The following is a 24,464-nucleotide window of genomic DNA, read 5'->3' as shown; positions in this document are numbered from 1 at the left end:
GCTCTGAACTATTTTGCATAGATCTTATATAATCCTTAATACTACTATGTTGGTTACATTAACACCCAGATGAAGAAACCAAGGCTTAATTACTTCACTTGCCAAAAGTTAGAACCATTGTTTTGAGAGCTCAAAGGGTTAATGAGCAAGGGCTGGGTAGCCTAGTCAGAAGCCTCTTGTTTGTAGTAGTCTGCATTTGTGTTGTCATCAAAGGTCAGCCATCACTTAGCAGTATGCATGACCTTAAAGCTTACCTACCCTTTGCCTGGACTGTAAAAAAAGACACACATTGGCTCTTATTGTTGAGTTAAGCCCAAGGCTAAGTTAACACTTCAGTGCATCCCAATCCTCTAAGACCCATACCTGTCACCTGCCTGTTGCATCAGCAAAGGATCTTCCTCCTTTTGTATTCAACATTTGTTCTCAGTAAGCTTAATTTCATTCGTTTTAATTACTTGGACTTCATTTTCAACTCTGTTAGCCATTTGGGTATCTCTTACACACACACACACACACACACACACACACACACACACACACGTGTGTTAGTACCAAGAGCCAACCCCCAGAACTTGTAGCATAACTGGTAACTGATTGGAAGGAGGTCCTACTGTTTTCATGAGTTCTGGAAAGCCCAGGCCAGTGATTCTCGAAGTATAGTCCCTGGCCAGGAGCATCAGCCTTTCTTGTTGGAAATGCAAATTCCTGGACTAGGAACTCTGGTGGCATAGTGCCTTGTATTTCATTTTTCTGTCTTTGTGATTGTAGCTACACCAGGCTGTTTTGACCACAGATCATGGCTGTGTCGTGAGGTCTGAGATTGGGAAGTTTGAGGCTTCTTCATTTGTTCCTCAGGGGTACTTTGCTTATCTCCAGAATCCCTGTCCTTTCCCTAGAAAACCGATGATTCATTCTTCTGTCTCTTCAGAGAATGTCTGCATAGGTAGAATCTGCATAGGATTCACACTTTAATAGTGATGACATTTTTACAGGATTAATTCATCGCATCTGGAAGCATGATGTGTTTATTTATGTAGGTCTCTTGAGTTTTTGTAGGGTTTTTTGAGTGTTCTTTTCTCTGTGTCAGTTTTTGCATCTCAGGTTAGGTTTATTCCTAAATACTTAAAAATAACGTGGTGGCTTTTATATTTTCCTTACTGCCATTTTAAAGTTTTCTTTGTTAGTAAGGCAGATTCTTCTGATTTTAGACTGCAGCCTTCAATGTGGATTGAGGCTCAGTATCAAGAAAACAAAGATTCTCACCACTAGGCTGACTGGCAGCATCAGGATGGATGGTGGAGAGATTGAGATTGTTAACAGCTTTAGTTTGCTTGGCTCCAAAGTGAACACTCTTGGCACCAATAGCCAGGAAATTAAAAAAAAATGTATTGCAATGGGAAAGTCTGCTGTTAGGGACCTCTCCAAAGTACTGAAGAGCAATGCTGTCACTCTGGAGATGAAGGTGTGCCTGATATAGGCCATGGTCTTTGCAGTTACTTGCTATGCATCAGAGAGCTGGACAATGACTAGGGAAGATAGAAGGAGAATTAATGCCTTTGAGCTGTGCTGTTGGAGAAGAGTATGGACTTCTGAGACGACGAACAGGTTCATACTGGAGAGGGTTAAACCAGGCTGCTCCTTGGAGACAAGGATTCTGAGGCTTCGTCTGACATACTTTGGACATTTTGAAAGGATAGACTAGTCCTTGGAGAAGGACATCATGCTTGGGAGGGTGGAGGGACAATGTAGGAGAGGAAGACCCTCTTATGAGGTGGATTGATTCAGTGGCTGGGGTAATCAGGGTAGGTGTGTTGGAGATAGTGAGATTGGCACAGGATAGAGCAGGGTTTAGGACTGTTGTACATAGGGTCATGTTGTACATGAGTTGCAGGCAACTCGACAGCACATAACCACTACCACTGTATACCTATCACTGCTGAGTCCTATAGTTCTAGTAGAATCTCTTGGATTTTCTATGTTCAGTATAGGGTTGATGTAGGTCTTGTTGACCGTCTTGTGGAATTTTCTAGTGAAGACACCTCAGACAAGGCTTCTTTTAGTTGGAGTTTTTTTTAATGACCTCTGTTTCTTCTTTTCTTATAGGTCTGTTTTGATTTTTGCCTGAGATCCTGTTATAAGATGTTGCCTTTCTAGCCAATTTGAAATTTGTTGGAGTACACCTACTTTTATTTCAGTTGGTTCTGTTGTAACACCACCATTCTCATTTCTCTTTTTAGTTGCATGTAGGTTTGTGTTTTGTTTATTTCTTTCCTAATTATTTCCTTTCTGTGCCTGCCCTTGTTGCTATTCATTTTCTTTCATAGAATTCTAGGATTTGTTTGCTGATTTCGACTTTTCTCCTTTTTGATGTATGATTGTTGCTCTAAACTAACCTGAATGTAGCTTTTTCTATGTCTCTTAAGGTTTTTTTTACATTGTGATTTTATCCTTATTTGCACCAGGAATTAAAAAAAAATTTTTTTATTATTATTATTATTATTGTGTGTGTGTGTGTGTGTGTGTGTGTGTGTGTGTGTGTGTGTGTGTACCGTCAAATCGGATCTGACTGGTACAGGAGGAGATTGTCCCTCCTTTCCCGGCAGAGCATCTGGTGGATTTGAACCAGTGCCTCTGGGATTGCAATGCAGCTTCTTGCCACTAGGCTACCAGAGCTCCCCTAGGAATTTTAAAATTTAATCTTTCTGTCACTCAGGGATTTGTAAGCAAAGTACACGTGGTATACATTGTTTGTACCTTCTTGGAAAAGTTAATTTAAAAACAAACAAAAAAAAGGTTTATTTATCCTGGACAACACTTTGTAGCAGGTGTCCACATTTCTGGTCTAATGGTAATGAGTTGCACTGCCACTACAAAGGCACTCCGTTCAAATGCACCAGCTGCTCCATGGGAGAAAGGCAGGCAATCTCTTGTGCAATTTATCTCCTTAGAAAACCTGCTGGAGGGTCAGCTATGAGTTGGTTCCCACTTGAAGACACATGTAAGCCACAACACTCGGTGGATTTCTGTTGTGGACACTTGTTTCTAGTCTGCCTGTTACAGACAGTGCAGCTGTGGATGGTGTTAAGTGTCTTTGAGTCGTAGGCGACTCTCAGTGACCCTACAAATGAAAGACTTGAACACTTGTAGAGCACTTGTATAACTTTCAAGGCAAGCTATTTTGGAAGTGGATTCCAGTCTTGCTTCCAAGCTTGTTTTAATCGGGGAGCCTCCACCAAACACTGTCCACCATGGGGGTAACCATTATCGCATCAGACACGTCAGTGTCACAGTGTTCCAGCCTCACAGCAAACACGAGTTTCCTCTGTACAGCGAATGGGCTATACTGTGGATAGCCTTGTATACATGTCTTGTCACCTTTTTTTACCACTTTTCATTGGTACTTAACAGGTCAGAGGGTAAATTTATCAGCAATTTTGCTGGATATTGGCAAATACACTTCTAGGGGACAATACCACCTTGTGTCCTCATCCACATTATGTGAGAATATAATCATAACAGATTGCTAATGAAATGTCAAAGTTATTTTGAGGAGGTCTGTGTTTTCAGTCTTCACTTGGGGAAAGTATGATATGGTTTGGAAAAGTGTGATCTGGAAGACATTGGACTTTGACAGAAGTCTTAAGAGAATGCAGGTCGGAACAAAGTGGGTGGCATTCCATTTAAGAGGGGCTAGGTGATAGAGTGATTGCAACAGACGGTTTGAGCATGGTGGAGATTGAGGGTGGCACAGGATTTCAATCTTCAGTTTGTAGGGTCACTATTGAATCATCGTCAGCTTGAGGTATCTACCACCAAAGGGATAGAATAAAGAGGATTTAGTAACTGGATTAGAGGCGTTGTGAAGGGTTTTCTCTGGATAATACTTAAAATTGCAGATTATGGGGTAGCTCATTTTCTTCTGAATGCTTTGAATGTGAGGTGCTTCTGAGATGTGTGGGTTAGAGCATGTAGTTGGATATATGAACCTGAAAGGAAAATAGCTGTGGAGTAGAATGGAACTTTAAAGTTACCACTTTAGAAATGCTGTTAAGTTATATAGCTGAAGATGCCCAGAAAATGAGTAATAGAAATAGTAGGATGCTTGGCATATCTTGACTTGGACAAAAGTAGTCTTAATGTCTTGGAATTTTTTTCCCCTAAATCGAGCTATTAATTTACTATTTCTGATGGGATTGCCCTGCTGACTTAAATACAATGGTGGTTCAAATCCATTAGCTCCACAGGAGAGAGATAAGCACACTCCTCCCATGCAAATTACAGTCTCCAAAAGAATCTTTGATGAGTCCATTCCAGCTTGATGGAAATGAGAAAAATCTAGAATTAGAAAAAATATATTTCCTTTTCATGAGGTATATTTTATCGACATACTGTAGCTGCTGTACTGTGTTATTAGGTGGTGAATTCTGAGTCATACAGACGTTGTGAGCGGAACATTGCCGGGGCTCACAGCATGTTCACGTTTCTTTGTTACATTTGAGCCCATTGTTTCAGCCAGGGTGTCAGTTCACCTTGTTGAGAATCTTCCTTTTCTTTCTCCAGCGTTCTCTCTTCCTCCCTCCTGATAGCGTGCCCCAAATACAGGAGAATACATGTTACCATTGTCACGGCTAAGGAGCATTTCTTTCTCCAAGACACAGGTCTTCGTTTTTCTGACATTCTGTAGTGCTTTCACCGTTGTTCACCACCACCATTATTCAGCTGCCTCATTTCTTTGCTCAGTATTATTCACGGAGCTTTCAAATGCATGTGAAACTTAAACATTGACTTGGGTTAGGTGCAGCTTTTGTTGTTGTGGTTGTGTACCATCAGGTTGGTGCCAGCCCATCTCTGCGCCTCCAGTGGGTTCTCAGGGGGCAGTAAATCACGTCAGAGGAGCTTGCCCAGTTTTCTTTCTCAGAGCAGCTGTGGCTTCGAACAGTGTGCCTTTGGGTTGACAGTGTGATGACTACAACTAAGCCACCAGACTTAAAGTCTTTGCTTTTGAACATTTAAAAAAAATCTTTTGCAATAGATTTTTCCAGTGTAGTTTACCATTTAATATATCTATACATTCATCCGTGTTTTGTTTTATAATATTAATTTCTGTGCTGATAAATTGCACTCTTCACTGCTACCTTCTATAATTCTGATTTCCATTTATCTGTCTATATCCCTTTCTTCTATTTCTTTAGTGATAATTTGCTGATGACCCATCTCTCTGTGTCTGTTACCTGTTAACTAATTTTTACTCTCATTTCCCATTCATAGTAATCCAAGAATGATTGTGTGTAAACTTTTATTTAGCTTTTTATAATAGTGGTCTTATGTCAGAGTTATGTGAAAACAGACTGATTTTTCTTGGAAATAAAAATGCTTCCTACCTTCCTAATCCCCGATCACTTATTATTTGAGTAGAGGTTGGGTGGTGGTTTAGAAGGCTTATTAGAGAAGAGAATTATGACACTGAGCAGGTAAATGGACAGATAGTCTCATGGGTCCCTTATTAATTTTGAGATTGCCATTTTTTTTTAATTAACTAAAACAGAGACTTGATTAAATGGGTTGACTAACTAAAGAAGCCTGCAGACTTAATATACATTTATTCTAAATCAGTAGAGTGTAAGGGTCCTACGCTCCAGTAGTCCTTCTTCGGTTTGGAAGGACTAGATAGAGCCAGCCACTAGGGAGCTCTGGTGGCCCAGTAGTAAGGGGCTGCATTGCCAACCCAAAGGTGTATGGTTTGATTCACCAGCTGCCTTGCAGGAGAAAGATTGTCAGTCTCCTTATGTGTGATTTACTGCCTCTGAAAACCTAGTGGAGGCTCATCTCTGACCTGGTTCCAACTCGATGGTACTTAACAGCAACAACAAAGTGGGTTTGCGGAGGACATCACAACTTTTCTCCCTGGGAAAATAGAGGCTACTGGTGTGTCATGGGTTCATATTATACATGAAACCAATGGCAGAAATTGATTAGCTGCAAGTTCAAGAACAAATCAGCATCTAATCTTACGAAAGGAATTCTTAAAATTGTGTTGAGGAAACACAGAGCAAAGAGAACTCGTGTTTTTATCTTTGGTTTTACCCTAAAGGACTTGGTGGTGGAGAGATCAACTGCTTTTCTGCTGTCAGAAGAGTTTGTGGATTGGAAACCCCCCCCCCCATGCCCCTGTCCCCCAGGTGCTCAGCAGCTTTGGAAGAAGGACCTGACACTCTGCTCCAGTAGAGATTATAGCCACGAAACCCTGGGGGAAGGTGCTCTGCCTTGCAGGGTTGTCAAAACAGAACCAACTGGTTAATGAAAACACCTCCCCCAGAGCTAGGGAAGAATGCATAGGGAATATCCAGATTACAGTCATACTTGCCTTAAGTAGTCAGTGTTGTATACTCTAGAGTCACCCATAAAGCCCTCTCAAAGTAGATCTGACGGTGGTCCTTAGTCTCAGGGACAAATGATGGTCAGCAAGCCACAGCTCACACATACAGGGACCAATTTGTGGGCATCACAGGGGAGAGATCCAGAACACGTTTTATGGAAGAATTTTACAACCGATTCCACTTTTGCTGTTATTCTGTGTCTGCATACTCAGCCCTGCACAATTAGGGTTTTTAAGTGGGTTGTGTCACATTTTAGTGTGCTGTGGCTGGACCCATAAGCAATGTTCTGTGGTTCTCTTTCTTTCTCCACAGATATCCAGAAAGTGGAACCGTAGAAATGGACGTCAAGAATCTTCGCCCACGAGCCAGAACCATTTTGAAATGGAATGAACTAAATGTTGGTGATGTGGTCTTGGTTAATTACAATGTGGAAAATCCTGGTGAAAGAGGATTTTGGTTTGATGCCGAAATAACCACATTGGAGACAATTTCAAGAACCAAAAAAGAACTTCGTGCAAAAGTTTTCCTGGGGTAAGAGTTTCATCAATCATAATGATTTTTAATGACTAAAATAAGGGATGCCATTTTTAGGAATTAAGCGCATAATGCTTAGTTTTAAGCTAATAACCTGTGAATAAGGAATTTTTCTTTACCAAGGGAGAACTTGCTTATAAAATCTTGAAACATTTTTATTCAGGGAGGCACTCAAGTTTGCACAGCTATTTGAAGGTTGGAGCTGCCCTTAGGGAACGTCTTGAAAATATTTCATTTGAGAAGTCCTTACTTCACAGAATTTTTACAAATGAAATTAAGTTGTATACAAAGGTGTTAAAACAGGGTTGTATGTTGATCCAAGGGGATGTTGACCTAACCCGCCAGCTGTCTACTGGACTTTACACTTTTACTGGATTTTTCTTTTTTTACTGGACTTTTATACTTTCAGAATTTAACCAGTGAGTTAAAAATGCAAAAAGCCAACTAGCATACCAGAGTACTCAGATGTTACCATCCTCAGTTCCTTATGAAGTATATATAGCCATAGTTGCCCCCAAGTGCATTATTTCAGTTACTTTTTTCACCTTGGAAAATATTGTCACCACTCTATGTGTGAGATACTTCTGAATAGATTTTATCGTCTAGTCACTGGTTTAGTTTCAAAGAAAGAAAAACATGGGTGGGGGGAACCAACTTAATCTCCATGAAATTGTTCTTTATTATTATAAAGAAGTATTGCTGTGAACACCCTTTTGTATATGCATCTTTGTACATTTCTTTTGACTATTAATCCTTGGGCATAGTTTTGGAGTTGAGTTGATCACTGAGAGTTCAAAACTGGTCCTAATAGTTTTCTTTTCCCTGAGGCAGCAGCCACGTTTACATTCTGTCCAGGTACTGACATGATACTATTCTGCTTAATAATAAAAAGTAGAAGTCCACAGACTTCGCCTGCAGGGGGCCTGTTTTTGCCATTTTACTGGGACACTATCTTGTCCATCTGTTTCTGTGCTGCCTGTGGCCGCTTTCCTGTTGCACAGCACCCATGGGTGATTGCAGCCAAAACCATCTGGCCTGCAGCATCAAATGATTTCCTTTCAAACACTTTACAGAATGTACGTACCCCTACTCAGGAGAGAATGAATTGTGAGGTGCTCTAAATACCTCCTGTTTTAGAAAACTGATTGAAATCTTTCTACAAACATGTTGTTGTTGTTGATTGCCATCTAGTCAAGTGTGAATCATAGCGACTCTTTGAACAAAAGACCTAATGCCTTTCCATAGCTATCGTCATTTCTCCAAATTTCATAGAGTTTCCAGAGGCATGTGGTTTAGGAAGTGGATGCGTGCCACTCCTGCTTCCAAACTTGTTTTACAACTGGGAGCTCAACCAAGCACTGTCCATTCTGCTATTTGATACCCCAATAGTACAAGGTTCAGCATCACAGCAACCCAGGTTACTTCATGCTGCACGTTGATAGCGTGATGTACACAGTGGGAGAGTGTTCCTCCAGATATAACAGCACTAGTCTCATTTAGCAGTGGTTAAGTGTCATCAAGTCGAATACGACTGAGAGTAACTTTTGCACAAAAGACCCGACCTCTGTTCTATAACTATCATCATTTCTGTACAGAACTGTGTTCTTTAACTACCATCATTTCTGTACATTTACAATTTTTTTTGAACATGTACAAACATAGGTAATTAAATGTCTTACTAGACTGAGGTTTGACTCAGTTACAGACTCCTGAATAACTTGCCTTTTTTAATGCATACCAGTCATGATGAAAATATCTAAATCTGCTTTTCCTAAGTAATCTTTCCTCTTCATTAGACAGTGGTGAAGATCGATGTACTTCTGCTGTTGGCTGGCATTTGACTGTTTCTGGATTGGGGCTGCTGTGCACAGTGCTGCCATGGCATTCTGTTTGTTTGGTTTTTGTTTTGTTGGGGGTTTTGTTGTGGTTTTTTTTTGTTTGGTTTTGGTTTTTTGCCATAACATTCTTGTGCTAACCCTGGTGCGGGTTGACATTCGTTTCTCTCGAGGTGGAATGAGGGTGTGGAGCCTGTCCTTTTTCTGGGTACTAGACAGACTGTGCATGATACCGTGGCTCTTTGTTCTCATCCATGTGAACTTTTATGAGAGTTTAGTTTTGCTACTCCGGTGAGTATGTCATAATGTAATGTGTTTTTGTGTCTTCAGTTTTCAGTTTCCTAACTACTACTGAGGCTGAGAACACTCTTGTTTGCTTACTGTCAGGTGGTGCGCACGCGCGCGTGTGTGTGTATATGTGTTGTGTTTGTTTCGGGGATTTTTTTTTTAGGAAGCTTTGTGGGCTAGTGGGTAAGGAATTGCGCTGTCAACTCAAAGGTAGTTCACATCTGTGTGATTTATGATTACAGCCTCTCAAATCCTGGAGGGCCAGCTGTGACTCCATTCCATCACAGTGACAGTGAACTGAGTTGATTCCAAATGTTTGTGGGTTTTTTTCCCCTTCTTCCTTCCTCCTCAGTTACATTCCTGGTGTCTTGGAGTTCTTACTGGGAAGATCAGAGGAGATCAGACTTCCACCCTTCATCTGTAGGGGGAAAATAGCTCTAGCTACATCTTCTTTTTTACTGTTTGAAAAGATAATTTTCTTAATTTGTCAAATAGTTTAATTTCTTACTTATTTTTCTTGTTTTGTACTTTTTGTCTTGCCCAAGAAACTTTTCCCTGTTCAGAGAGCATGGAGTTTTTATTGTTTTCTAAAAGCTTTGTGGTTTTGCTTTCTTTCGATCTTCAAACACTATAGTACATTTTTGTTTGCTCCGTGAGGTCAGGGTCCAGTTAACTTGCTACATATGGTTAGTCGGTGTTCCTGAGAATTTTTCTCTTCTCTGTTCCTCTGGAGATGGATGGGAAATCTGCGGTTTTTAGCTTCTGAAAACCCTCTGGAGCGTCACCTGAGTCAGTCCCAACTAAACAGCACAATCTTTATTTCAGCCTTTTCTTCACGTGATGTGTCGTCACCTGTTGTGTTGAGTCATGTCATGTCTCGTGTCTGTATTCAGCGCTTCCTTCTGCTCTCTTCTGTATCATTGGTCTGTTTCCTCATTGGTCCATAATCGGGCAGAACAGGGTATATATATATATCCTGCCTTGTTTTCAAGAAGATCATACCTACCTGTTCTGGGCACTGTGTACTTTCATTTGTATTTTAGAATTAGTCTCGCTCATTTCCACATAAAAATATGTTGGGCATTTGATAGATAATGTATTGAGTATTGTTGTTGTTTTTTGTTACGTGCCTTTGAGTCATTTGCGACTCATAGCGACCCTATGTACAACAGCCCTAAACCCTGCTCTATCCTGTGCCAATCGCATTGCCTCTGACACACCCATCCCGATTACCCCAGTCACTGAATCAGTCCACCTCATAGAGGGTCTTCCCCTCCTGCGCTGTCCCTCCACCCTTCCAAGCATGATGTCCCTCTCCAAGGACCTGTCTCTCCTTACAACATGTCCAAAGTATGTCAGACAAAGCCCCAGAATCCTTGCCTCCAAGGAGTAACCTGGTTTAACCCTCTCCAGGATGAATCTGTTTTCTTGGCAGTCCATGATACATTCAATACTCTTCTCCAGCATCACAGCTCAAAGGCATCAATTCTCCTTCTGTCCTCCCTAGTCATTGTCTAACTCTCTGATGCATAACAAGTGATTGCAAAGACCATGGCCTGTATCGGGCGCACCTTAGTCTCCGGAGAGACACCATTGCTCTTGAGTACTTTAGAGAGGTCCCTAACAGCAGACTTTCCCATTGCAATACGTTTTTTTATTTCCTGGCTGCTTATGCCAAAAGTGTTGACGATGGAGCCAAGCAAACTGAAGCTGTGAACAATCTCAATCTCTTCACCATCCATTCTGATGCTACCAATTGGTCCAGTGGTGAGAATCTTTGTCTTCTTGATATTGAGCCTCAGTCCATACTGAAGGCTGCAGTCCTTGACCCTCTGCAGCAAGTGCATGAAGTCCTCCTCAGTTTCAGCAAGCAGGGTTGTGTCGTCTGCATAACACAGATTGTTAATAGATTAGCCATGATAAACTCCCTTTATTTAGATTTTTCTTTTTGTTACAGTGTTTTCCTGTGTTTGCTCATTTAAATAATGATCAAGTTTACATTAAATGATCTCAGTTCATCCAAATTTTTTAAAGAGTGTATTGTGAATATATCCCCCACAGCTGAGTAAATTCTTTCTACTCTTTTTGTTAGGTTGAATCATAAAATTCCTCGTTTTTGTGGTGTGGAAATGGGCTATTTCTTTTTTTCTGTCCTGGAATAAAAGAGTATGAGGAATTTTAGATCTTGAATTTGGAAGCCCTGCTAAAGTTACTAGCACATTTACTAGTTAGAAGTTACTAGTTACATTTACTTGGAGATTCTTTGTGATTTTACAGTGATAATCACAACCTGTAAGTTGTAGCATTTTTGTTTTCTTTCCCTTTATCCGTGATTTCTTCCACTTAAGTCACCAACTTCATTCTGTACCCTTACCCTTTGGTGTATTGCTGTATCTAAGTGGTAATTGTAGACATCTGCCTGTCCCTCTTTGATCTCCAAGAGAAAAGTTTCCAAATATCATCCACACTTAGGATACTTCTTCACTGTTTTGTTAGATAAACTTTCTCCCCTACTTATTTAACTTTTTTTACATTTTTATGGAATTTCACCTTTTTTACATGTATTTTCTACATCTTTTGCAATAATCATGTTTTTTTCTGCTTTAGTATGTTAATGTCCTGTTTTTTTCTTTTATTTTAAAAACACCTAGCGTCTATAATCGCATCAGAAAGCCTATCGAGAATGGCCAGCAGGTATATTCTGAGTGTGGTTGTTTTTTATAAAATTGTGTGTGTGTGTGTGTGTGTGTGTGTGTGTGTGTGTGTGTCTGCTGTCGGATCGGATCTGAGTCGTACAGGAGATTACCCCACCTTCTCCAGCAGAGCATCTGGTGGATTTGAACCATGTACCTCTGGGATTGTAGTGCGGCTTCTTGACACTAGGCCACCAGAGCTCCCTGAATGGGTTTTTTAAGATACATATGCATGTCCATGTATGTATTATATTACACATATGTAGTACATACACACATCATGTTATTACTGGGGCTGTTGAGTTGATTCCCAGTCCTAGCGCCCGGTGCACAGCAGATCGTAGCACTGCCCTGTCTGCACTATCCTCACACTGTGCCTGCTGTGCTTACGCCCTCTGTCGCAGTCACTGTAAATCCATCTCATAGAAGGTCTTCCTCTCCCTCACTGCCCCTCTGCCTGTCAGCATCTTGTCCTTTACTAAGGACAGCCCCTCATGATAACATTCCCAAAGTATATAAGGTGAAGTCTCACTCTTCTGGCTCCTAAGGGCATCCTCTGTGCGCTTCTAAGACAGCTTTGTTCTTTAGGCAATTCATAGTATAATCAGTATTCTTTACCAACACCACAATTCAAAACCATCAATTCTTCCTTCATCTTCTTACTCATTTCCAAACTGCATACACATATAAACAGTAGGAAATACCATGACTTAGCCATTCAATTGGCATCCTTGCTCTGCATCGTGTCATATAGTCCATAGGGAGCTACACTCTAACCCAGCCGTGGTCCTCTGGCAGCTCTAATCCAGCAGGGTCTTAAATCCACCAGCTACTCTGCAGGAGGAAGATGGGCCCTCCCTGAACCACTTGGAGCCTCTGAAAAAATCTCCTGGGTGGTGAGCTAGGAGCGCACATGGTACAGGGGTTCATTTGGTTCCATCTTTGAAGATTTATTGTTTTAAGGGGTTAGTTGACAGCTTTATTTACGTGTTCTGATGGTGATCGGTGACTTACTTTGTGCTAAAGAAATGTTTGTGATAAGCCTTCCATGGCAAGGAGAGATAATAATTGAGGTTAAACAGGGCTTTTTGTCTTTTGAAGCACTCTGTTTTGTGACACTTGTTGAAATGCTTGAAGAAGGACATAGCTGGTTTCTCCTTTTGTGTGGTAAAGTAGCTGGCAGTCGGCCACTGCTCTTTCCCTAAACCACCTAGCATAGCCAGGGCAAATACAGGTGTGGTCTGAGCACAGGACAGAGCTGAAGAGAAGAGGTGGGGAAGTTGCAGAGATGGCTGTGACTTTAGAATGAGAAAAAGCGAAGCTTAGTTGTTTTGCCCTGAACAGTCTGTTCATTCTCGTGCAAAACCTAGTTGAGAGCGGCCTGAGGCAGGGCACAGAAATCCACTCACCTTGTGGCAGACATTGGGGAGGTCTCAAGCACAAGGCCTGTTTTACTTTGAGGACTTTGGTTGAATATTGATTGGCCTTCCACCAGACAGGAGGCTAACATTGTAAGTACAAAGCCAAGGGGGGTTTTTCAGCTGTATTAGAAGGCCAGTGTTCAGATTTTTTTGAGCCACTGGTAAAGTGTCTCCAAAACATACAGCAGGCTCTAGGTTGACAACTGTGCAAAGCAGGGAGATTAAACCTGGCCACAGATTTTGACAAGTTTTCTGTGGAATATATGCTCCAGCAAAGAGCATTTGTAGCTTTCCAGTGGAGACATTCCTGGTTTCCTGGAAAACTAGGGTTCTTTGGTTGGAAGGGGAAAAAAAGATAAAAATGTACCATTTTTAAAAAATAAATACCATTTGCTTCTGAATTTGAACTGGAAGTATTTGTGTGAGCTCACATAGTATTTGACATATATGTATTAATGTGAATATTTAAATGCTGTATCGTTTTTATCCACTGAAAAAGCCTAGAAACCATAATCAACTTAGATCGAACAATTTTTCCAAATTATGTTCTTGAAATACAGTATCTTAGTAAAATAAAATAGGGTACCTGAGGGAATGACTCCTCGCTGAGTGCAGAGAATGTACAATGTGAACCTGTAACAGCTTATCATACAAGATAACCAGGAAATCCACAAAAACTAAGTCCTTAGGAGGGATTTTGAGTCAAAGGGAAGCTCCTGTTGGTAAAAGATGGGACTCTATGAGTAGAAAGAAGAAAATTAACTATAGATTAAAATCCATCATTAAGTCCTTGCGTTCTGAGTAATGCACGGACTCATGTGTCCCCTCTGAGATACTGGAGAACTATTTAAAAACTGCTTCCGAAGATAATTGAGCTCTAAGTTCTTGTGATCCTAGTGGTAAGAAGCTGTCCTGTATTCCCTAAGGCCTGTGGTTCGAATCCAGCAGCTGCTCTACGGGAGAGGCAGTCTCATCCCTTGTGATTCACTGTCTCTGACAGGCTGCTGGAGGGAAACTGTACCACTGATTAAGCAGAGAGTTGGAGTCAGATTTCCCTTCATAGAATTATCCCAACAAATAAATGAGAAAGGAAATGGTGGAATTGGGACATCAGTGATGTAGACATTGATGTAGACATTCCTCACAGGAAGACAGCTAACTAACTGGGTGCCTCCTGATAAGATATTATCATGAAGTGAGCTCCACAAAACCAAAAACCAAGTCTGAATCTGTGTCTCTAGAAAAAAGAGGAGCAGGTTTTACCCCCTGTAAAGGGCAAGAGAGTAAGTAAGTGAGCATTTGGGAAGCAAATAGTCTCTGTCACAATTACTCAACTTTGCCATCCTAACATGAAAACAGCCATGTAAACATATTACATGCGTAAGGAGGTGTGGCTGTGTTCCAGTAAAACTTTGTAAAGGCAGGGAATGGGTTGAGGCTTGCTGACTTCTGCATCTAACAGAGCAGCTACAAATTCAAATCATCATGTCTTGGGAATACAGATGATAGAAAAGAAGTTTTTAAAGTATTCTATAGGAATGCAAATAACAGAATCTAGAGTATTAGAAACCATAGTAGAAATGATGAGGGTTTTATAACAGTAAATTGAAAAGAAAGACAATATAGTAATTTAAAGATTTGAGAAATTAAAGCACAGACTAAACAGTACCATGATGGTTATGGAGACAGACAGACGATAAGACTGAAGGAAATACATACTAGATGGGAAGCAGTAAATGGGTTGAGATTAGGAAAGGTCATGGGTCACATCAGGGCTTCTAGGATAGACGCCACAATACTTTTTACTTCCTGTTAGGATTGCTGATTACAAGAATGCATACCCTATAACAGGTTATTTATGAGGTTTTCTACATTTGTGTATATCTGACATTAAAGCTTTACAAAATATTTTTTGAGTGTGTACTGTTCAAATCAGATCCAACTGATTTGAAGGAGATTGTCCCTCCTTCTCCAGCAAAGCATCTGGTAGATTCAAACCGCATACCTCTGGAATTGCAGTGCAGCTTTTTGCCACTAGGCCATCAGAGCTCCCTGACATTAAAGCTTTTAAAAATAAAAAGAAGGGGATTGGGGGGGGGGAGGGGGGAAGAAAAGTGCAACAGTGAATGAATGGAAATTCAAAATCTCTGTAAATGTTCATTGAAATTAATAAAAAGAAAAAAGGGGGGGAAATCACCAAGCAAAAGGTAGTAAAAAAATCAAAGTAGATGCTTGAGTCTGATGAGCTAGTGGCATTTCATAGGGACATGTTAAAATTTGAAATTCATTTGGACCCAGTGATGATAAAGTTAGAAGGTCAGTGAAGAAAAGGAAGACCCTGAGCCAGATGGTGGGAGTAGCTGCCAGCTCTGGGTGCAAGTGGAGCCATCGTTTTGGGAATGACGCAGGGCCGTCAGGGTCTGGTTCTGTTGAACACAGGGTTATGGTGAGTTACAGTGGGCTCAACAGCACCTAACAATATCACAGGAAAATGAAAAAAAAAAATAGACGCAGACTAGTTATAAATTGAGTTTATGGCAACTAAGACTTAGTTTTTTTAATTGTCGTTGTTATGTGCAGTCGAGTCACTTGCGACTCATAGTGACCCTGTGTACAACAGTCCTAAACTCTGCTCTATCCTGTGCCAGTTCCACTGTCTCTGACACTCCCATCCTGATTATCCCAGGCACTGAATCAATCCACCTCATAGAGGGTCTTCCCCTCCTGCACCGTCCCTCCACTCTCCCAAGCATGATGTCCCTCTCCAAGGACCTGTCCCTCCTTACAACATGTCTAAAGTATGTCAGACGAAGCCCCAGAATCCTTGCCTCCAAGGAGTAGCCTGGTTTAACCCTCTCCAGGATGAATCTGTTTGTTTTTTTGGCAGTCCACGGTACATAAATGGTGATCGTGTTTTTGTCCAGAAATTTACTGTCTTTAAAAAAAAAACGGTTAAATTCTTAACAGTTTAATTGACAGTGTTTTATTTTCACTAGTCTGTAAAATTGTCAGGCAGTTATTTTCTTACAAGAATAATCTAAATTACATAGTCTGGATTTTTTCATAATAAAGTTAGCTTTGAAATAAAGTTACCTTTGAATGTTAACTAATCACCACTGGACTTTTCCTGCTGTTGGAAACAGTAGCTCTGAGTGATTGGAATAATTCCACTCCCAATTTGTAAATAGACAAAGTTCAATGAGTTTCCAAACTGACTTTAATAATTAGTTGCCTATGGTTTATATTTTACTGGCAGACGCTAACTGGTCTTCATTTTTTAAACAGGGGTTCAGAAGGAACATTAAATGACTGTAGGATAATATTCACAGATGAAATCTTCAAGATCGAGAAACCTGGAGCCCATCCACTCTCATTTGCAGATGGAAAGTTTTTAAGTATGATTTATTTTTCTCTAGGCTTATATGGTTTGGCTTCCAAATTTGGCATTTTAACTGGTCTTTGAATAACCTAGGGATAAGTCTAAAATTATAAACTATACAAATTTAATTTTTAAGATTAAAGATTTAATGTAAGATCCATTTTGGCTAATTAGTTTTTATCAAATGATACTTTGTTTTAAAGGAATATTTTCTCATCTTGGCATTTTATTGACTGTGTCCTGCTGTTACGTTTATTAGAGAATGCATCAAAAGAAAAACAGACTTTCTGTTATTTTGTGGCCAATCGAGATTGATTTTTATCAAGACTTATTAGACTTAATGTTTATAAAAATGATGCCTAAGAATTTAGTGCTGATTAAGCCATGAATTTCTGGGAGATAATAAACCGGAGTTACAGAATTAGAATGTTACAATGTTACCTCTTTATTTTATAGACATTCACCCTAATGTCACACATCTAGTTGGTAGAACAGTCACGTCTAGGCTCTAGGTCTTGCATAGTTCAGTTACATTCTGTCTGAATGGATTGTTACTGTCCTTTACTATCAAGTCAGTTCATGTCCATGGCAATCTTGGGAGTAGATATAGAGTGTCTCATTTTTCCTATGTATTTTTTAAGTAATCCATTGATTTTATACCATGTGTAAGTGTTTATAAGACAGCTCAGTGTAGAAAACCTATTTATTAATCTATGACTGATCTGTGAAGCTTTCTTAGTGCAGTTGTACAGTAGAGAGCAAGAAAGGATCAGGAAATAGATTTCCAGGTTCCCAGTTTAGACCATTCTCACTTTTTGAAGCTATGATACTAATATATCCAGATTTTTAAGGCAAAAGTTCTAGGTTATCTTCATGGCTTTTGATGGTTAGATTTTTCACTGTCATATGCTTGAGTCCTATCTGAACTTCTGATGTGGTTAATTATTCCTGTGGTTCTTTTCTCTGTTTATTTTTTAAATCTGTTTGACATGGTCCTTTTTCTTTAAAAGATTCATAGATATAAAAGTGATCTGAAGCTATGATTTTGTTCTTACTAGGGAAGAATGACCCCGACTGTGACCTGTGCGGTGGAGACCCAGATAAGAAATGCCGTTCTTGTTCCTGCCATATATGTGGCGGGAAACAGGAGCCCAGCATGCAGGTTCTGTGCGATGAGTGTAACTTGGCCTTTCACATCTACTGTCTGGACCCACCTCTGGATAAGATCCCAGAAGAGGAGTACTGGTAAGATTATCAGAGTTCTCCTTCGTTGTTTTACATTAAGAATTGGATTGGAAATATGTATTTGAACCACCGAAAGTAGCTCTAAAAACACATAGTGTGTATGAAAGTGCTGCAGACGGCACCAGCAGTGGCTCCTGGGGACACCGTTGAATCCATCCTACGCCAAGTTTGGAACAAATGTCTAACTCCATTTTCATCCCCTGCCAGTCCCTTTTCCTGAACAGAGTCCGTTCTCCCAGCAGTGAAGATGTGATAATGGCTCCTCCTTTCCTTAAGAAGCTTCTGTGGCCCTGCAACATTCCCTGCTTGGAATTAGGTCAAGTCTCCAGCTGTATCTCTTAGCTGTAGTTCCTCTTTCATTTCCCCAAATATTTTTCACACTAGCTAGATTGAATATCTTTCTGATTCTTCTATTGTATTCTGTTTCTCCTCAGAGCTTTCACACTTGACACATTTTCTTTTTAGAAACATTTTACTCCAGCTCATCCTTCAGATTTATACTTCCTTGTGACTTCCTCTGGGAAGCCTTTGAGAATAGCTCTCTTGATTCTCCAGCTAGGAGGTACCCATGTCTGCTGACTCAGGTTTAAGGACTCAGCTGCTAATTGAAACATCGAGAGTTCAAACCCACCAGCCACATCTTGGGGAGAAAGTTGGTGGCAGTCTGCTTCCGTGAAGACCTACGACTTTGGAAAACCATGTAGGCAGTTAGTCCCACTGTGCCATGTAGGATTGCTAGGAGTCAAAGTTGACAAAGTGGCAGTGAGTTTGGTTTTATTAAGTGTTTAGAATATGCTGGCCTTTTACTAACCAAAATGCCCACAGTTTGAGTTGCCCAGTTGCTCTATGGGAGATGAGGCAGTCTCCTCCAGTGACGATTTAGTCTCAGAACACGTATGGGAATTTCCACTCTGTCCTATAAGGTTGCTATGAATTGAAATTGAGCCCATGGCATTCAGGTTTGCTTCAGAGTTTTTGTTCATTTTAGGCACTAATAAAATCCTTATTATATGGATTCTTTTATTTAATCCTATGATGTTGAATTCAACACTTGTCTTGGCCTAAGTCTATACTTTTCTATTGGTTAGTGTTTGCTACTGTTGTTGATTGCCTTTGAGTCAAGCACAACTCATAGTGACCCTATGACCGAAAAGCTTGAAGCCCCTCTATAACTATCAATATTGATCAAAGTTCATAGGGTTTCTGGATGCATACTATTTAGGAAGTGGATGCCACTCCTAGAAAAGGGATTGACAAGTGGTTCTGCGAAGTTATAACTAGCTTTTTAATGCCATATTGACTTTTTGTTTTGTTTTCTTTTGAAACTGTGGACCAAATGTTAACATTGAGGAATTTCAAGAGGAATAGCATAGAGTTAGTGTTTGTACTAAGAGTGGGTTGTTGTTGGGTGCCGTTGAGTCCACTGGCATGTGCTTGAGTCTTATCTGAGCTTCTGATTCATTTAAGTCAGTTATTCCTGTGGTTCTTGTCTCTCTCTCTCTCTCTCTTTCTTTAATATCTGCTTGCCATGGCCATTTTTCTTTAAAACATTCATAGTTTTGTGTTTTTTTTTTTAATTTTTCTGCTTGTTTATTTATAGAATTCAAGTAGAAATTTGAACAAATTCTTTCCATTTCCCTCACCCTTCAAATTATACAACCCAGTGATTAATCCCCTCTTCCCCCTGCACATCCGCATTCTTGTGCTTCCAACAACAACAACTAAAAAAAAAAGATTCATAGATATAGAGGTGATTTTAAGCCATGATTTTGTTCTAAGTCATGTCATCGACGTCCTCGGAAATCATAGGGGGCATGTCTCACAGGGTCACGGTGAGTCAGAATTGACTCCGTAAAAGGTAGCAATGCCTACGTCGTCTCACTGCACTCAGACGGCAGTCCAGACTCTTAACCATCCATGTGCCGGCTGCTGCCCACTCCTGTTCCTAGTCACTTCTGCTCTACTTCCTAACTTTCAGCTGCTCCCCACTACCTTCTCCAAAGCAGACCATTCCTTATGCCTCCAGATCTTGTGTTTCTCTGCCTCGGAAGCCTCCGGGCTTCTTTATACAACTGAACTCGGTTGGAATGTTCTCCCAGAAACCTTATCTGCACTGCCAGAAGAAGCGGGCATGTGCCCCCCTCTCTCTGATCCCGTTACCCCGATGATGAGTGTCCCTCATTGCACTTAGCAGTCTGCAGATTTTTTCTTATATGTATTGTTTTCCTCAGTTGTGCATAGGAACATATTGATCACATACTTTTATTGTTAGGGCCAGGATAGTGCCTGGCACATAGTAGTTTTGTAACAAACCTGTTGAAAGGATGGATGAATGTCAGGGACCACTTTACAGATGAATTAATTACTTACATTACTGCACGGAGAATTTCTCCATTCAAATAAAGTTCTCTTTCCTGCTCACAAAGTCCAATTTCTGGATGCTTGTCATTTTCTCATCAAAAGAAGAAAATATCTTTGAATAGTAAAGACTTTTAAAAACATAGTCTTATAGGCTAGCATGTCAGGTGAAAGTATTTTTTGAAAAATTACATTTTAGAAGTCTACCCAATTAAAAGGGATTTTTCCTTTTGTAATACTCAGATTCTTCTCAGACCATAAGAGTTTAAGTTTCTCACCTCTCCAGCTCATTTCCTCAAGACCAAGCAAGAATGGAATTACTTACCCTTTTCTTTCTGGTGCTAGCTAATGTAACACATAATTCTGGAAGACTCATAACGTCAATACTAGGCCATCAGAATTGACTAGTGAGTGTTGACTTGTTTTAAGAGCATATGGAATAGATAATTATGAAATTAAACTAGAGATAGGAAGCGGAAGTCAAAAGAGGATGTGGGAGTTAGATCTTTAGTAAGATATTTCCAAGATTTCCTTTTGTTGCTGACACAGAAACAGCCCTGTTTTATCCTGTTGTTGTGTACCATTGAGTCAGAACTGACCCATAGCTGGGAGGAGATTACTCGTCCTTCTCCCATGGAGCAGCTGGTGGATTCAAACCGCGTGCCGTCAGGATTGTAGCACAGCTTCTTGCCCCCAGTGCTACCTAGTAAGAGATTTCCATTTACTGGTGACACAAAAATAGCCCTGCTTTATCCTATAGATGTATTTATACTTTGCTTTTGTTTTAGAAATAAATATATTTAAGATAAGACATAATGGCTTGCAAGTTACTGAAATACTAAAAAATTCAACCCACTGCTGTCAAGTTGTAATCACCTCATAGCTGATTCTCCCTTTTGGGTTTCTGAAGCTGTAAATCACATATGTGGGGTGAGGGGGGAAGATTGCTCATTTCCCCCCCCTGCAGACCCACCAGTGGATTTGAACAACCAGAGTCATGACCTTTAGGTTCACATTGTAACTTCCTGTGGGGTACGCCACCAGAGGTGTCTCAGAGCACTGTTGTTGTTGTTTGCTGTCAAGTCGGAACCGACCCATAGCTGACCTTCCAGCGGATTATTAGAGGCAGTAAATCACACAGGAGGAGATTGCCCATCTTTCTATAATAGCATTGTAAATAATGGCAAATATACTAAAGGGTAAGATGTTAGAATTGAATTAAAGTTAATAAAAACATCTTTCCGATTCTGTTTATGTGTTTTAATAGACTGTACATTTTAAACTTTGCTCATTCTTGTGACTGTTCCGATAGAAACATCTCTTCTTACTGGCTTTGCTTTTAATGATTAAAACTTCAACTGTTGTTGTTTACCTTCGAGTTGGAACTGACCCACAGATGGTCCTCCAGTGGGTTTTCAGAGGCACTTATTTAGACAGGAGGAGATTGACCAGCCTTCTCGCAGAATAACCTTTTCAGATTGGTGCCATTTGAATCTGCTTTTGTATTCAGTGTGAGGATTATGCTGTTAAGAAAGTTCTTTACAAGAGTGATGAGGAATTTTAATGGCCTGCCCAGTCCAGCCATAGAAATATTTTTTAAAGTTCAAACTTTTTTTAATTCAAAGTTTGAACTGTTCATGTCCTTTGCAGCTTGTTAATATATACAGGGAATCCCCAAATTACAGATGTCTGACTCACACTGAGTTACCAAAGTTAAACAAAGCTCCCTGACCGGAAGTACATTCTGATTCACAGCAACTCTATAGACCCGAAAACGGCCCTCTGGTTTCCCGGATGTGAATGTTTACGGAAGTAGAGACACAGCTTTCTCCTGAGGAGCACAGCTGGTGGGTTTGAACTGTCCACTTTCAGTTAGCGGTCAAGTGCTTTAACCACTGTGCCATTAGAGCTCTGTGGATAACTGTTAAGTGCAGCTTTTAAATCATTGAAGAGCTTTGTTCAAGTAAGACTAAAGAAGAGTCATCTCTACCTGGTTCAACTTGACCTACAAATTCTTATAAGACACGGGAATAGATGTCATTTGTAACCTGGGGACTTGGCACTACCAAGTAAACAAGTAATGCATTTTAGAAACAAATCTAGTCTGGTGAGACCATATTCTGATACTGACTCTAATATGAATTTTTTTTAAGGTATTGTCCTTCTTGTAAAACTGATTCCAGTGAAGTTGTGAAAGCTGGTGAAAAACTTAAGATGAGTAAAAAGAAAGCAAAGATGCCATCGGCCACTGGAAGCGGGAGAGACTGGGGCCGGGTAACAAGAAGTTCTCCTTTATTCCCCCTCCCTTTCTTTTTATTAGCAAGCTACAATGTTTCAGTGCAATAATATTAAGAGCATAAGGAATAGCCAGTGTTAATATCACTATTACTTAAATTGTATAAATAGTAGGTTTTCTATTTTATTCCTATTCTATCAACATTATAGACTTTCTGTAAGCTTTGAAGAAAACTGATTTCTCAGCTTGTTTTGTGACTTTTCAGGGAATGGCCTGTGTTGGTCGTACCAGAGAATGTACTATTGTCCCTTCTAACCACTATGGACCTATTCCTGGGATTCCTGTTGGATCAACGTGGAGATTTAGAGTTCAGGTAGGCTTTCAAATTGGCTTAGTTCCGAGGGGAAGTTGGAGATGGTTCACAATGGATCAATATTACTATCTATTGACTGTAAATGGACTAACCCAGCTAGGGACACATGGCATTCAATTGTTGGGATAATAGTTTTCCTTTAGGATGATGTCTGAATGAATACATGTGGTCTGGCTTCAGTTGTTTCTTTTCATCCTTTTGTGTTTTGGTTTAATACAGTTAAGCTAGTTACCACTGTTAAGCTTTCTACAGAAATTTTCTTGATAAGAATTGAGTACTTCAAATACTAATTTTTCCTTTGAATTGTGGAACTTTTCACTTAATATCACAGAACTCTTAATAACTTGTGGTTCTAGTACTTTCTTTGGGGCTTATACTCCTGAATGAATGATGTTAAGTAAGACATTGAGCAGAAAGCATGCTAGCAAGACCAGGGGTAAAAGTACTTTCCCGATTCTGGTAGAGAAGCCTTGCGAGGCTCAGTTGTGTCAATTTCTAGGTAGGTTTGTGTTTTTTTTGTGTGTGTGTGGTGGTGGTGTTATTATTGTTGTTCTATGCTGCCAAGTGGAACAACTCAAGACTAACTAATTCTCCAGGGGGTTTCAGAAAATTAATTACAAATAAATTGCACAGAAGGAGGTCACCTGTCTCCTCCCACAGAGCAGCTTGTGGATTTGAACTGTGTGCATTTGGTTTTGCAGCAGAACTCTTTTATCATCATAGAAAATGACATGTGAGGACCGGGGCGAACCTTGAGTGTAGCAGTGTCCCATTAGAGATATTCTGAATGTCACTGTAATTAAAAGAAGGACGTTTTTATCCCAAATAAAAAATCGGCATCTCTTAAGCATTAGCTCTCCCTTCTCCTGCTAGCCATCCCTGGCAGCCATGAATAAGTTTTGGTTTTCAGCATTTGTCTCTTGGCTAAGATACGCCTGATCCAGGCTGTAGTTTTTGCAATTACTTACTGTGCATCAGAAAGCTGGACAAGGACTAACGATGATAGAAGGAGAATTGATACCTTTGAGCTGTAGTACTGGAGAAGAGTATTGAATATACCATAGACAACCAGGAGAACAAACAGGTTCATTCTAGAGGGTGTGAGACCAGGCTGCTCCTTGGAGGCAAGGATTCTGAATCTTCGTCTGACATACTTTGGACATGTTACAAGGAGGGACCAGTCCTTGGAGCAAGACGTCATGCTTGGGAGGGTGAAGGGACAGTACAAGAAAGGATGACCCTCAATGAGATGTATTGATTCAGTTACTGGAGGTAATGGCGGTGGATGTGTCAGAGACAATAAGATTGGCACAGGGTAGAGCAGGGTTTGGGCTGTTGTAATTGGGTCGCTATGAGTTGCAGGTGACTCGATGGCACATAACAACAAAAATAGTATTTTATATACATAGCTGCTCCTCAGGAGAAGGATGGGTTTCCAGAAGCAGCAAATTACACGAGAGGATAATGTTCCTTCTTTTCCCACAGAGCAGTTGGTGGATTCAAACCACATACTTTAGGGATTACAGTGCAGCTTCTTACCACTAAGCCATCAAAGTTCCCTATAGAAACGTTGACTCCCAAGATTGAAAGTCCACAAATGCTAAGAAGGGATTGTTCTCAAACAAGAAACACTAGTGGTTGCACAACCAGGTAGGATAAAATTGATGATTGTGACCTTTTAAAGATTACATCCCTGTACGCATCAAAAACTTTTACCAACAGGGT

The 24,464-nt window shown here is 40.3% G+C and overlaps 1 protein-coding gene across 1 annotated transcript in view; it reads left to right on the top strand.

Annotated features, from left to right (window-relative positions):
- LOC102853655 (E3 ubiquitin-protein ligase UHRF2-like) overlaps window positions 1-24,464 on the top strand; it is a 79,073-nt gene that overhangs the window by 27,414 nt on the left and 27,195 nt on the right. Inside the window, exons 4-8 of the mRNA XM_006881306.1 lie at window positions 6,690-6,908; window positions 16,434-16,543; window positions 17,586-17,772; window positions 22,284-22,404; window positions 22,632-22,739. Of these exons, the coding sequence (XP_006881368.1) occupies window positions 6,690-6,908; window positions 16,434-16,543; window positions 17,586-17,772; window positions 22,284-22,404; window positions 22,632-22,739 (745 nt within the window). The remainder of the gene's footprint in view (window positions 1-6,689; window positions 6,909-16,433; window positions 16,544-17,585; window positions 17,773-22,283; window positions 22,405-22,631; window positions 22,740-24,464) is intronic.

Source organism: Elephantulus edwardii, unplaced genomic scaffold (genome assembly GCF_000299155.1).
Source record: "Elephantulus edwardii isolate Elephantulus edwardi_28Jun2011 unplaced genomic scaffold, EleEdw1.0 scaffold00014, whole genome shotgun sequence".
Lineage (NCBI taxonomy): Eukaryota > Metazoa > Chordata > Mammalia > Macroscelidea > Macroscelididae > Elephantulus > Elephantulus edwardii.
This window is presented reverse-complemented; position numbering and strand designations above follow the sequence as displayed.